Raw genomic sequence first — 15,781 nt, 5'->3', positions numbered from 1 at the left:
CCAGGCACTATGTTCAGATTATCTCTTTTAGCCTTGCTCTCCTCATGCCTACTAGTAACAAGGTCCAGCACGGGTCTATGAATTATTGTCACTAGCCTTGCATCTGTCAGATATTGCCAGCTCTAGGTCCCCTTCAGGTTTCAGCGTTCACCTTCCCCTGGATCAGTTGTGGTACGAATCACTTCTGCCCATTTTCGAGATGTGCATTAGGTCTTTTACCCTGACAGCCATGGCTTTCAGCTGTTCAGTGGAGCTTCCAGGTTATTTGCATCCAGCTAGAGCTGGGCAGTCTTGCCAGACCTTCCTCCACGCATTACTACGAGGTATCTGCAGCTTCTGAGGCCTCGAGTTTGTCCCTGGTGCCTTCCCTGCCACAGCAGCCCCAGTGATCAGCTGCAGGGAACCTGTGAGAAAGCAAGAGGGCAATACCCACTGCACTCGTCCTTTGCAGACTCCTTGCTTCTTTTCTTTTCCTCTGCTGCATCGGTACCTCGAAGGCAGCTCTGCCTCTGTGAAGATGCTTTGTCCTTCAGTTACTACATTACCTGCACCTTTGTGACCATCGCCAGTACTCGAGCCACCTCCCCTGATTTTTCTACAGGGAGAAAAATCCACAAATTTTCTCCTCATTTTCCTGAGTGCTTCCCGTTGTTTGTATTCCCGTGCATTACCAAGTCCTTTCATCCTTTTACAAGCCTTCGCTTTCCTTGCTGGCTGTGCTTACCTAGGTTTGCTGGGGAGAGAAACGCAGCTGTCTTCCCACAGCTCTGAAGAGCTTCTCTGGGTCGAGTCTATTTTTTCTGTAGTCACCCACTCCTAACACAACAGGAGGGTGCGGGCTGAACGCCCACACCCCCCTCCTTGGGGGGTAACAAAACTGAGTCAGCATAACAGAAGTAAGAGCAGGATCTTAAATAGACAGGCCTGAAAGCAATTTTTTTTTTTTCTTTCGCTTTTAGCATCCTGCGCTTGCCAGAAATGTGTCCTGTTACAAGCATGCTCTGTCTTAAGACTTTAGGTCTTGCTGCCTGGTATTCAGACAGAAAGGCAATTACACAGCCCTATTATTCTGACAGTTAAAAAGATTCAGCCATTGTTCTTCTTGGACAATTCATACTGATTTGCACTGAGCCTGCATTGCTCCTTAGCCTAAATAAGGCTTCTCTCCAAAATGTTATCACCTTCACTTGCAGAGAGACAGACAGAGAAGGCAATCAGACGCAGAGTGAAAAATTAGTTTATAAATCCATGTTGCATTCCATCTATTCTCCATTAAACTGTGTAACTATTTTTTTCCCCTCAAAGACATACTTTCAAGTCTGAAGACCCAATACCAGACCAAATTATTTTTTTTCTTCCCTAACTATAGGCATTCCATTTGCTATTCTCCTGTCAGACCCAGATCCAGAGCTTCATTACTATTACAATTAATCAAGTAACGTGCACTGTCTGTTACGTATTCATCCCTGCATGTAACCTGAGGACCTAGAAGCCACGACACAGGTTGTCTTCCCCTGCATCATCTCCAGGAGCAGATGTCTAGTCAGAAGTGTGAGGACATGAATACTTTTTCCAGCTTCCAGCGAGCTGTAGTTTCTCCTGATTGATAGTGTTAAATAAGCAACCTATTAATAGTCACCATGCTGTGGCTTGGTAGGCTTCAGTTGGCAGAACAGATTCTACAGCAGTTAATTTATGTTAAACAGAGGGTCCTGATCCATACTGGTCATAGAAACACAGAATTATTTAGGCTGGAAAGATGCCCTGGTCCAACCCCTTTCTGATCAGACAGTAATCTAGTAAAAGAAACCAAATAATAAAATCTGTGATGATGCAAAAACTAAACCACTGCAATACAACAAACATCTGACAACAACCAAAAAAAAAAAAAGAGGGAAGCCATACAAACAACCTACATTGGAATCACCTGCGGATCAGATCAGATCCATCATAGGAAAATCTGAGGAGTCTTCTTCCAAAATCACTGTGCTGGAAGATCATCTAGACAGGAGCTCTCCACAGGCTAATCAGCCTGCAGAAACTTAATTTACATCTGCATCAGTGGATAAAGAAGATAAATGACAACGTCTCCGTGGCACTGCTTTGGAGGGCTCTTTGCTATGGTTAGACCTACATGCATTGTCAATTCATTTTGCAGACTTCTCATTAATACCTTTAATGCATAATTGGAGTCAAAATCAGTCACTGAATCATACATTTTATGACCTCATGCTTACCCCGTCATACTGTTAACAATAATATCCCTGCATAATGTGAAGGCTTTCTGCAAAACAAATCCGCCAGCCCTTCTGGTTTACGACTTGAAATATAGTGAAACTGGTTTTAGGCAACTATCAACATCTTTATATTAATTATTGGCATCATCTGTACTGAAATCTGAGTCACTGAGTACCATTAATTACCACTAATCCCTTCCCCATTATTCCTACTTGAATGCCTACTTTTCATGAGGTGTCCTCCACACATTTATAGACTTTAGTTCTTCCTGCACACTCCAATTTCACTTGACTTTAGTAATTTTCACATTAAATCTACAATCTTTGTTTCCCAAGGTGAAACTGCCTCCGGAGACACTTCTCCCTGTCTTATATCCAGATGCTTCTATAGATGTTACTTTTTCACTATGAGCTGGAGCCCTCCCCTCCGGACTTCTCCTTCCCTCGGAGTCTGACAGGCAAACAAGTGTCCAACGAGTTGTCTCCCGGCCCTCATTCTCAAACCACAAGCAGATGACCAAGGTGCAGATCTCCCCAGGGCCTCAATACTGCTCCTCCAGGAGAAAGAGTGACATCAGGGGTTCCCAAAGGACTCGAGACACAACACACAAGGACAGAACACGCACTGATCTACCCAAGTACTGTACTGAGAAATGCAGCTCTTGGCTTCCTGCAGGTTTAGCATGAAGAGCACACTTTCTCGACGCCCCAAAGAGAGTGATTAAAATACATATCAAAGTCTTGCTGGGTCAGTGGGTTTTGAGCAGATCTCCCGTTTTGTGTTAATATTCAGCAGTGTTACCATCCCAGGGAGATGAATAATAGGAGCTATTTCACTTCTCTGACAATATTAAACATAATGAAAAGTCTTACTAGCATCCCACATCCTTCTCCATGAATTCTGGCCACAGACAGATCTCCTGTTGGTAATGGAAATGTCAGTTTGATTCATCCATTCACCAACTAATCCTTACCAAACAATTTCCAGTATAGAGCAAGCAACCCAAAACCATTCCTTTGGAAACAAGCCAGAACCGACATTCATTGTAGATCAGTTTTTACCACTGTTTAGGCTTATGCCATTTCAGGTAGCTTTGCTACCGACTCTTATTTTTAGCAGCGCCTCCAGCAGAGCAGGAAAGAGGCAGATCATAAGACTTCCACTAATCTGTAAATCTGCAATTATAGTTGGGAGACCAAATTTATTATTATACAGCCTGATGACGACAGCAGAGATGACCTTTCTACAATGCCAGAAGTCTTATCCACGCTGATCTAGGCCTTTAATCAGCGGGGGGAAGTATAGATTATGATGTGTCAAAGGAAAAACTTCTTCCCTATTAGGACAGTCAAGTATTAAAACAGATTGCCCGGAGAGGTTGTGCAGCCTCCATCCCTAGGGGTTTTCCAGGCCAAACTGGATGAAGCCCTGTAAAAAAAAAAAAAAAAAAAAAAAAAAAAAAAAGGTGTGTAATTGCAGAAAGCAGCCAGGAAAATGTTTGATGAATGGGAGCAGAGAGCCATGAATAACAGGCAGGAACAGCACCACCAGTGTTTTACACTTGCTAAGCCACACGTGTAAGCAAGCGGGGCTGGCAGGAGTGCCTCAGCTCGGCTGGCTGTGCTGCCTGACTCATCCGCGTGCGCTCGGGAAAGCTGCTGCGCCGGCGCTGCCTCAGTCCTCGCCCTTTTTGATGAAAGATGAAAGCCCTCTCTTACTCAAGATGAAAGCTCTTTCCCCGGCTTGTTTCAGACAGAACCGTCTATTCTGGCAGCCACCTTATGCTGCCATCAGGCAGAAGAGAAACCTTAGTGAAAAAGATAAAAGGGCTCAACTGGTCCCAGTTCATTATCTTTACCGCAGGGACCATCTCTTCTCCCAAGTACAATGCTCCCCTTGGAAAGAGTCATTTCCCTGAGCAGCTTTGCCAGCCATAGCAGCCTCTTCTGTATTCCCCTACCCGTGTGCCTACCACGCTTGCTTTCCCTCTGAGCCTTTGACCAACCTCTGCTTCAGCTCAGCTGCACTGACAGTGCGGAGATCAGTTCAGCCCATAACGCTCAGCTGAGCTCCCACTCTCAGGAGGCAGGAGCCGAGTACCAGGCTCCTCCTGGCCCCGAGATGCAATGCCCAGACCTAAACCTTCTCCTTAGCACTGCGCCCACCCTCTGCCTCCTCCAGGGCCAGAAGACATTCAGGTAGCAACTTGCTGCTTTGCTGAGAAGATGTTTGGCTATTGGCTATTTCTAAGTTCCTTTAGTGCTCTCGGACATCCACCTCCACATGCTTAGCCCAGCACAGTGAACTTTCAAAAACCCACTGTGAAGCTCCTTCCCCAGTTAGATCCAGATAAGCTGAGGAACACAAGCAACCGAGCTCTGAAACAGCAGATCACATTTGAGTAAGAGGAAAGAGTTGAGCACAAGTTAATTGCTCTGAGATATCTCCTTAGGTTTACAGTTCCCCAAAATGCCCACCCTCTTGGGAAAACTGCACAACATCTGTGCATGCTGCCATTTTTGGAAGTTCCATGACCAGCAGAGCAGAGACACACACTAAGAATTTATGAGTCAAGTTGATTTTAGTCACACCCAGGAGACCTTGAGGGAGTTGAAAGCTGAAGGCAGGGTTTCGCTGTGGTCTTATTGTATAATTAGGACCTTCCAGAAAAAAAAGAGCACAACTGGGGAAGGCTGCTAGCAGACCATGAGGTGGTGGTTCTCCTCTCCTGATTAGAGCCAAAGCCATGAGCTATGGGTGGACCATGCAGCGTTGGAAGTGAAGGCCAGGCTGGGATACACCTACCCTGCTGATCATTGTCCGTCCTCTCCTTTGACCAGGAGCTGAGAAAGGGAACACTAGAGAGCCATCAGACAGAAGGTCTGTAGCCTTGTTTTCCCCTTTTCCAGTAATTTCTAGGTCAGTAAGAACAAAGTCACAAATTGCAAGTGTTTCCTTTCATGCCTAGATCTCAACACTGCAGCATTTCACAGGGTCCTGAGCCAGGATGACTGGAGCTGATGCTATTAGACAAGGGTGGAAAATTGATCTCTTCCTAGCAAGATTTAGAGGCCAGTTGGACAGGAAATTACTCCAGCTGGGCACTCTGTCCCCATCTCTCAGCTCTTCCTGCAGCTAGGAGATTCACTCTATAATTGCTTTCTTAGTCCACATTTTATCCTCAGCTGACAGAATTCCATTAGGGTGATACAAGCTGCGTGATAAAGGGATGTTTGTGTCTCACATGGGCTGTAAGTCATTTCTCAGCAAACAAGCAAATAGTCACAGAAATGGGCAAAGAGACCACGGAGCCAGGAGCCCTCCTTCTTGTGCTCTGAACACCAGGACCTCAGCGCTCAGATGGAAGCAAACATTCTGGGGTATATATGCTGCTCTCTGCTCCCCTCTCTGCTCTTTAGAGGAGACACGTCAGTGCACGTCTCCAAAACGAACATTTCTCTGTGGCATTTCGAATGGACAATAATCAAGCAGGTGGACGTGCAGCACCAGCACGCCTGCAGATGAGGGCCCCATGCAAAGAGGAGCCGCTGCGCTGCGATCGCAGGGGTTGGTGACACCGCTGGTCACGGACAGAGGGTGGCCTACATATGGGAAACGAGGGGAAATGAAATAAATGTTGTAATACACCCGAGCACACACGTCTGAAGAGCAAAGCAGGTTGGTCACACCTGCAAGCCAAAAAACCAACGATTCTGGACAGGACCTTCAGGACTCTTTTGGAAGACAAAAGGAGTGACGTTCTGAGCGTGTGATGCAGCTAAAAGACGGATAATGATGAAAAAGTTAAAATGGAATACAGGAAAGTGCATCAAATGCTGCAGTGTGCCTAGTCAGAGTATCTGTAGTACTGGTGAAACCATTACTAGGCAGTGTGTTCTGGAGTTCACATATTTTTTGAAGAATATTGGAAGAGATTTTGGCTCTACTTCAGACTCCTACCAGAAGAGCAGCTCCTGTTAGAGCTCAGCCCCCCCGGATCAGCAGCCCCAGAACGTGGAGCCCGGCCTAAGGCATCCCTACACGGCGTGTCAGCTCACACCAGTGCCGGTTTGGACTCCAGTCACTTGGTACATTCCCCAGGCCGGTACAGAGGCACAGCCAACAGTGAGCACTGCTGAAGCGGGGAGCAGGGGGGAATGGGAAATGCTCCTGTCTTACAGAGTAAAAGCCATTGACCCAGTTAAAGGAAAAGGAGCCATCCCCTGCATGAGCCACCATTCAGATGTTAATACAGCACTTCAGGTTTGCTCGTACCTGACTAAGGCTGAGCAGTGAGTAAGTAAAAGGGTTTAAAGACTCAACATTCAACCTCCCTCACCCATTGCTCTCATCCTCACATCATCCCTGGCAGTGAGTCCTATCTCTGGCCGTTCCAGCGTGTTACCTGGTACACAACATCTCTGTCCGATCTCGGACACCCCGTCGCTCATTGGCATGTCAGGATCTTGCAGATGTTACCCAGGATCTTGCACACATCCCTGAAACGACAGAACTGAGCGTCCCTGTGGGGAACGACCAACACCCCAGGAACATGGTAAAAGCCCAGCAGGACCAGGGAACCTTACAGAAACCAGCATCACCTATGCCGTGGTGCAATTTTATGTCCAGGTCTAGCCTAAGCCATGAGAAGGGCTCAGTTTAATTTAGCTGCTGTATGTAGCTCCTCGTGTAGCTCTCATGGGTTCATCCTCCAAAATGAGAACGAGTCTCCTGACTCAGTAGTACACAAGCCTCCGTGTTGTCTATGCTGCCTTTTCCACTGCCTGCATCGCTGCTTGCTCCCTTGTTCACAGACAGGTGCTTCTCGCTGCTTTTTAAATTCTACCGGATTTAATCACAAAAAGGCAGAAACTGAAAACAAAAGTTGCAGGCCTTCCCAGGCATCCCGCTTTTCAGATTACACTGTGAAGACAGATAAAAATATCCTTTTAGAGATCAAAAAATAGGCAGCATGACATGTACTTCCTCACAGATTACTGCTTCATCCTCTGCCCTTCTCAGTGTCATTGTGGGACAAACAAACTCATTTCTGTTATTTTGATCCAATCCCTTGAAAGCAAATCACTACAGGTAACGCTGAGCAACTATGACATAAAGGTTTTTGAGTGGCCCAGAAATTGGAACTGGGCAGAAGTTGAATAATTTACATCAAAGGCTTCAGCAAGAATTCATATTAATACCTCCTTTTCCTTTGTCATGCATCTGACAATGTGGAGTGATGTTGCTGCACACATTCTTGCTGAACTACTCTTGTGAAACTGTGTCTGACATTGACTGAAGTGCTCCGTGGGGATTTTCTTGATTGCATGTTTACTCTTCCTCCTTTCGCTCCTGTAAATGCTAGCCTGACATAAATGTACTTGTGACTAGTTAGTTAAAAAAAGGTGAAAAATGGAATAAAACTTTTTTTTTTTTAAACCCTGATTCACTGTGGAAATGAGTCAAGTATCTATGTTTGAGTATACAGGGCTGACTAGGACACTTAATTATCTTTGGTTATATAAAGGGTCATTACATCTCAGCTCCAATTAGGAGGACAAACGCTGACATCTCCCACCCCACAGAGATTAATGAAGTATTTTCTAAATATTATGTTATTTTCTATACATGACTGACTAGAATTGAGGACTTCTTTAGGTCTTGCCTTGGTGGTGTATGTCAGCCCAGGGCGGACCACGGGCTGGCAAACCCTTCTTCCAGAGACACCACAGGGGAGGATGTTCCACAACTTAACAATTTTTTAGAAATATTTTAAACACTTTCATGGTCTTTCCACAGTGTGGCTATTGTGGAGAATCTCCTGAATGGGTAAAAATTGCTGCTAGGAGAGGCTGGCACAAGCCAATACTCTCTGCGCCAGATCAGCTGCGCTGGATACAGATTTCCAGAGGCAAAAGTTGTGAAAACTGGCTGCAGTTACCATCTGGTGAGGAAGAGCTGGTGGCAGAGAAAGATGATACAGAGAACTGTGACCCACCTGAGCTTAACCAAGGAATTTGCAGTAATTTACAAAACTTGAAGTTACCTCAAAGGATTAAAGTTGAAAAATATTTAGTCCATTGCATAGGACTCGAGATGCTCCAGAGCGATACGGAGAGGACAGATGAGCACAGGAAGTCCTCTCCCCCCCACACCTTTTCTGATCAATAAGAAAGATGCTATTCTGTGCTGGGAAACACGACCAACTTCATTTCTCTTCACATTCAAGGCAATTTTCTCAGAACAAACAACATGACAGGCCTCATCTCATCTAGAGATAGTCTACATGACTTAAGTCTTAGAAACCTTGCTGGAGCCTCTTCCAAACACATACATTTATATCTGTTCTCAGCCCTACCAATAACCCTCCTTTCAGCTCCTCCTCTTTTTTTTGTTTTGGAGTTTCATGTGTTATCTGATTTGGAGCAAAAATTAAAACTCGGTTCTTCGTAGAGCTACACTGGCAAACACACTAGGGGAGGCAGAACAACAGAGGGTTCTTTTTGTCAGTGTGGTTTGGGAAAAGCCTTTAAACAAAGTACAATACACTCACATACACAGTTTTACATTTAAAAGTGGTTTGTATTTAGTAGAAAATGCATTTTGTTGCTCTGTTAACGCACAGAAATCTGGGAAATGCATCGTTATCTTGTGCCTTTTCAGCCTAGCCAACAACAGTTAAGCAGTATGCTTTTTATAAGCAAAATACAAGCTATTGCACTCCTGACTTGGTGCCGAAAAGGAAACAGCACATTTTGATTCTGTATCAGGACCTGCAATACTGTACCTCTGTTTCATGTCTAAAAGCATAAACTGAGTGTTCAGTTCTCTCTGGAAACAATGAGCAAGGTCTAAACGAGAAAGGAAGAATCTTCTACGGAAGAGATTTACAGGTTGTCACAACTGACAGATTTTCAGTGAAAAGTACATTTGCATAGCTATGAATCCCGCAGCAAAATTATTTGATTAGTTCTTGTTTAAAGGACTCGTATGCAGGGTATTTTGTGTTTAAAAATGCAGTTCAGTCCTTGCCTTCTGCTAGTTAAAATGCATTTACCATTTCTCAAAAGTGATGATGATGATTTGTTGCTGGCAACAGATCAGGCTGGTGCGGCACAGAGGTATGGCCTCCTTGTTCATATAACCAAATTCAGGGAAAATAGGAGAAAAGAGGATTGCTCTGTAGCAGAAGGACTCCAAAGAACGTGTAGAGCGCCTGTCAGTGGCACTTCAGGAAAAAAACCCATTTTATCTTTTTTGTGGCAGTGAAATAATGAAAGAAATCATTATTTCACTGCAAAAGATGAAAGAAGTGACAGCCGAAACCTCCTTATTAAACTTTGATAAACTCATTTCCTGGTGTCCCTTTTCTAAAAGCACTCATCACACTTCTGCATGGCCAGAGGAACCGCTACAGATGTCAGAAATGTCAGCCCCCAGGGACAGACATGGCATCGAAACATACCGTGGCAGCCCAGAAACAGGTACAGAATATTTCCTCTAAGTGCATTTCCCAACCAACTATTTACAGGCATCAGAAACAAAGCAAACAATTCCTTGTGGTGAGGAGCTTTGTGATCATCCAGCTAGGATTTAGGAACTAAAGCTTGAGAAATACTCCAAAAGACCTCTCGTTCCAACCATCCTGCTTCACCCGAGTTCTTGGTGCTTGGCAAGAACAGTTGTCAGTTAGCAAAAAGGTTCTCTCTCACTCCTTTATGTTCCTTCCTCCCTGGATTTTTAATTAAGCAAGGGAGAGGAAAAAAAAAAAAAAAAGAACAAAGAAAAATGGAAAAAAAAAAAGAGATAATTTCCTGTAGGGAATAAAACTTCCTCTCATAAGACAGGAGGTGGTTCGGCAGCAGCAGCCACGGAGAATCGTCACTGTGATGATAGGTATCTTGGAGATCTAGACTGCATTCAGGACTCTCCAGTCACCGTCCTCGTTACCTTTTCCTCCTCTGCAGTCCTTTCTCACACATGCAGGTTTTTGGACGCAAAGCTGTTAAGGAGAATTGAGTGCTGGTTTAAGACTGTACCTGTATTAACAGTGAAGCCACAGACTAAAATGAGGAAGAAACACGCCCGTTTCCCTGTCCATCCCAGAATAAAGCTAAGCTTTGCTTCTCAGTAATGTTTCTCACATTGACAGTGAGTGCTGCCAATTTTTTTTTCACAGTCCCATGGAATCGTTTTCCTGTGGAAACTGGTCTGAATTCAATGTTGACACTGTTCTGAGCAGGATGTTGGACCCTCCCTCCCTGAGATCTCCAACCCAAAACATTCTACAAATCTGTTCTCAGCCCCTGTGGCTGATACCAGTAAGTACTACGGAGGAGACACGGGGCAGATGGCAATAGGCAATCCTCAGCTGATGGCTTCGGAGCTATTCCGTGCCCCGAATGCTTGGACAGTCCGTGTGATGGCCATGGCAAGGACAGCTGTTCTGCACTGGAACCCAGGATGTCATTACAACAGGCACAGAGACATTCAAAGTACTTCTGATGCTGCCAGTGCTAATGTACTAATAACTTTGAAGCTGTATTGGTACAGGCAGTGGCATTTCAAATCCTTTTCCTACAGAACTGTTATTAAAAGCCATCAAATAATTTCTGTAACAATTTCTAGAGGAACTAATTGGAGAAAGTGTCATGCTCAGGAGAGAAAAACCAATCATGAACATACCAGCTTGGCTGAGAATTTGTAATGTATTTAGGGAGCTATTCTGAGTAATTTACAATGAGTGACTGGGACTCTTCAGACTATAAATACAATCTACTCTTTCTCCTTGGGAAAAAAAGAGGTTGTCTTTTTAATTATCATTTTGTGAGAGAAAAGACCAAACAGAAAGACAGTGGGAGGAATAAAGTCAACATGTTTTCCCCCCTTGTTACACTTATCGTGATTTTGGATTTGCTCGAGGAGCACCAAGCAGCTAATTCTGAGACACAAACGCATCATCCCTAAACCTCCTGAAAAGGCCAGTGGGGAGGCAATGCTCTTATTATTTCAAAAGCTACCTATGAACCTGCACGATTAACACCAGCTTTCAGTTTTATCTTCAGTCAGTTTCTTTCCCGAGGACTTTTATGTATGTGTTGGTATAAACTATGGCTACACACCATGTACATCTTGGATCTATACCATCCACTTTCAGACATAGAATAAAAATCCACCAAAGTATGACAGTCCTGGTTTACCTTCTTATGGTAGAAAAAGTAAATTTAAATATATCTAAAAGAGGTGTAACCTTCCCCACTTTTCCCTGTTCAGGTCTATAACAATGTTCCTTATCCATACCACCTCTGAGCAGAAGAAAACTGTAGAAGACAGAACTAACCTGGATCAGCCGCAGCCTGGTTCTTTTTGCTGTTTGTGACAATCTCATTTTCATTCATCATTCGTACATCCTGATCTCCCACATGATTGCTGAAAACATTAAAATCAGTACAACAGCCAAAATAATCAACACTCCGAAAAGTTATGAGAGTCATGGAGAAGGTTACCAAGTAAGTTATTTAGGTCCTGGAGGCGAAACAAAGCTGTGAAGCACAGCCACGTTATATGAGAGCATCTAGAAAGGTGAAGCGTTCTGTCTGCATCCACCTGAAGAATTTCTTGCCAGTTCTAATTAGTAGCATTCATTCAGGCACACATTCAAATATCAGTATCATATTCACTCTACAATTTTCTTGCCTGCCTACACAGCTTGAACCACATTAACCAAAGTGAGATTTTTAAATCAGGGCTGTACAAAGAGGGTATAAAAATCCCTATATGGAACTTAACACTGTTTTGTAATGTTGATACAGCGTTATTTGAAAATTTTCTGAACTGAACAAAATTCATTTACAGTGACAAGTTTTGCTTGCAGGCTGCTGCAAAATTTTAACAATTCCTTTCTGGGAAAGAAGTAATAACTTCAAAGTTAAATAAATTACAGACCAAAAATGTTAGCTGAATTGAAAGTTAAAGAAACCATCACTAATAACATCTCCCTTTCACATAGACAGAAACAAAACATCCATGCCTTTGGAAAAAAAAAAAAAAAAAAAAAAGTGTATTTTTCTTTTCTCTACCAATACTGCACAAAATAGGTTTCTATTTTGGGAGAGAAATGTAACGTCTCTCTAACTGTCAGAGCGGAACAGGAGAACCAATACTGAAGTAAATCAGAACTTTGCTACTGATGATAATATCAGACTCAAGTTCAGGGCTCATAAAATATTGAACAGTGACATGGGAAAGAGAGTAGGCCAAAATCAGAAGGAACAATATATAAATGCTCAAGAGGAGTTTTAAAATGGAGCGTTATCATCCAGCAAGTAGTAAGGGATCTGTCTTCTATCGCTGAAGTACTCTGTATTTTAGTAGGGTAGCAGGTGAAGAAAAGGAAAACAAGATTTCAAAGCGGGCTAAGAAGAAAGACCAAGAAAGCTCCTGCACAGAAGTCTAGAAGAGACTTGGCGTGTTCTTGACTGAAAAACAGATCATGAAGTCTGCGTGGCCCCGAAAGTATACCCTCGGTAAAAGTAAGTCCAAGGACATGTGTCTCATAAATATGTGCGAAGGAAGTTATGTGAAAAAGAAGGAAGTTATGGGGGAAATTATGTGCTTCTCTGCTTCCAACAAAATAACTTTACCCATAGAAGGATGTTAAGCTGAAGAAAGTAAAGGTTTATTTCTCCTCATCCTTTTTATATCCCACTGAATATTTTTTCTCAAAACTTGTATTTCCTCAAGGCATTTTCATCTCAGTATCTTCTTCACTTGAAAAACTGTTTACCTCCAAATTTTACCATGACAACACAGCCACTCGTACAAAAACATGAGCCTAACACAATACAGCCAAACAATAACAATTTATTTCAACACCTGACGGGACCAGTGGCCAACAGCCAATGCTTTAGGGAAACACGGGAAAAGAAACCCCCTAGGCAAATGTGAACTTCTGGTCTTAATCAGGAGACCTTACGTTCCTTCCACCTATTTCTAAATATTGGAATACTCTTCTGAACAGATCATGTGTCATTTTTGAATGCAAAACTGTTCTCCTTTTTTTTTCCCCAAGTGATGTATGTGCAAGACATTCTATTTGTTAGCTGTGCAATGTATAAGGAAGTGTTTATTTCTTTAAGCTTTCGTTTTTTCACTTTTCAGTCTCATTTAAAATAAATTATCTTTCAACTTTTTTTTTTTCCTCTATTCCTTCCTTGCTAGGGACTGTTTTTTAGACCCTATCAATGCTGACATTATAAATATAAGTGCATTTTTCACTGCATTTCATCATATTTTCTGTGATATTGGCAATTTAGGGGTTTCAAAGTGTCATCCCTCTGAATGCAATTAGTTTCTTATTTAAGAAGTTCATTATACCAGAACATTTATAAAATAGTAGAATTCTGATTCCTTAGTATCTGTGCCAAATCAGAGGACTTTCTTTTCTTTACTTTTGACGTATGGTTCTTTTTCAGTAACTTACTTTCTTTTTTTCCTGTGAAATATCATTGGGATTTATTATTTCTTCTCTAAGGAAGCCTAATTTCTTTCTTCTGCATTTATTACTATAGGCTTCCATGAAAACATATGTAAATATGAATGACGAATCCCAGTAAGTACTAAAAAATGCTTACAATAAAGCTGGCAATTTAGTCCTAATACCTAAAAAACTATTGGTTATTTCCCATTAGGTAAGGTCGAGTATGTTTGGAAGGGAATTTTCCATAGCAATATACATATTGCTGACATCAGTCGTAGAAAAACTTTTTTTGAAAAGATTTTTTTTCTTCCAGTCAAGATCCACTGACATACCTAATAACAGTTCTCTTCTCCTGATGGCAAATCTTCTCATCGTCTGTAAAGAGAATGGTATGATAGGGGACCACTGGATCACAGGTTGGTAGGATGCCTGATACTACGTGGTTCACCATATCCAGAATCCCATTGTAGACCAGCAAGTCATCCACTAGCAGCTGAAGATATTTAAGAAACAAACAGACGAAACATCAAGAAATCAGGCACCACTTTCAGCAGTTGTCTCTATCAATTAACAAGAAATCATTTTGCTCTATTTATTTCACAAGTCTGGTCATTAGTTTAGCTTTTGTTCCTTAAAACTTCCATTTCTCTCTACTCGCTGCTGGGTTTTGATTTTTATTTTTTTTTTAAGTTTTTGTCTTCTCAATGATGTTTCTAATGCAGTTTTTAAGTAGGTCATTAAAAAAGTATTTCATGTTTTACATAATTGCCATTCTGTTAACTGGAGTGATTCACTCTTAAATCTAGGAATTAATGAATCTCACCTCACTTCAGCTGTCTAAAACTTGGGTTTGTGGTTTAAACTAGAATTCCAGGCCTGCTCTATAGTCCGTGGGAAAATGAAAGCATTATCCTATCTTAAGATAATTATTTAAGATAAAAATCAAGATAAAGCGTTCTTTCCCTGGACAAGAAAGGGAGGACAGATGATTGGCATGGCTTAGTCATTTTATTACTAAATGCAGAGTTAAATGAGATGAATCCCATCCTTTGAGATTATATGGAATCACACTTCAGCAAACTGTGAAAATAAGTAAGAAATCAAGCAAGCTGACTCACCAGAACATACAAAATGCATACAAAAATTACTTACACCGAATTCTTTCACACCTCTCTGAGGTGTTTTGGCATAATTCCATAACTTGATCATTGACACTGTAGTAGGTACATCAAAAATGACATACACCCTATTCACCTGTAAAAGAGATTTAATTTATATTTAACAGCACAGATTTCCCAAAGAAATTAAATTCTCATGCACGTTGCATCAAAAGAGGTCTTTTTATGTGTATTATAAAAGAGGTCCATATTTAAAGGCATATAGCTAAAGGACAGATAACTGATGCTAAGGATTTAAGTTCAGCTTATCATCACCTCTGCTGATAATTCACAGATGTTCTCTCCACCCCAGAGCCCTCTCAAAGGACTGCTAGTCAACTGGAGGAGGGGTGGAGACACACTTTTAATGAGTATTTCATCAACCAAATACACACACATGCTTCAAGATAAGACAAGCTGGTGTCTATTCCATTCCATTCCATTCCATTCCATTCCATTCTTATTCCAATTCTATTCTATTCTCTACCAAATAAAAATGGAATTAAGCTTTCTATTGTCAAGACTAAAATTTCTCCTATATCCACTGACTCTGAAAGCTCTGGCAGAAATTTTGCAGTTTTTGAGGGAGGTACAATAATAGGGATGTAGAAACAATTCTCCAGATGCTTGCTAAACAATTATTGCTTGAGGAATGGTTCATTTTACTTTCAATGACATTAATGTCAGGATGTTAAGACCAAAGATTAGGCTGTAGGAAACCAATCTTGCCTGTTACAGTTAATTCTATGTTATTCCTTTTACGAGCTACTATATCAACTTTGGGCAAACGTATCTTAAGCTTCATCCCTAGCATCCTCTGAAGTTTTAATCCTCTGATGCACAGGAGAAGATACTGTTCGTTGTATTAAATCCTTATGCTTTTTTTTTTTTAACTGAAGAAAGAAAG

General features: G+C 42.0%; 1 protein-coding gene across 4 annotated transcripts in view; it reads right to left on the bottom strand.

Annotated features, from left to right (window-relative positions):
• Positions 1-8,799: 8,799 nt before the first annotated feature.
• Positions 8,800-15,781, bottom strand: part of KIAA0556 (KIAA0556 ortholog) — a 62,759-nt gene continuing 55,777 nt past the window's right edge. For all 4 annotated transcript variants that reach the window (XM_026859117.1, XM_026859119.1, XM_026859120.1 and 1 more), the window contains 4 exons: positions 14,870-14,971; positions 14,050-14,210; positions 11,579-11,667; positions 8,800-10,240 (listed from right to left, as the gene is read on the bottom strand). In XM_026859117.1, the coding sequence (XP_026714918.1) occupies positions 10,185-10,240; positions 11,579-11,667; positions 14,050-14,210; positions 14,870-14,971 (408 nt within the window). In that variant the 3' untranslated portion in view covers positions 8,800-10,184. The remainder of the gene's footprint in view (positions 10,241-11,578; positions 11,668-14,049; positions 14,211-14,869; positions 14,972-15,781) is intronic.

The sequence above is a fragment of the Athene cunicularia genome, assembly GCF_003259725.1.
Source record: "Athene cunicularia isolate RWA chromosome 14 unlocalized genomic scaffold, athCun1 chr14_part1, whole genome shotgun sequence".
NCBI classification, from domain to species: domain Eukaryota; kingdom Metazoa; phylum Chordata; class Aves; order Strigiformes; family Strigidae; genus Athene; species Athene cunicularia.
This window is presented reverse-complemented; position numbering and strand designations above follow the sequence as displayed.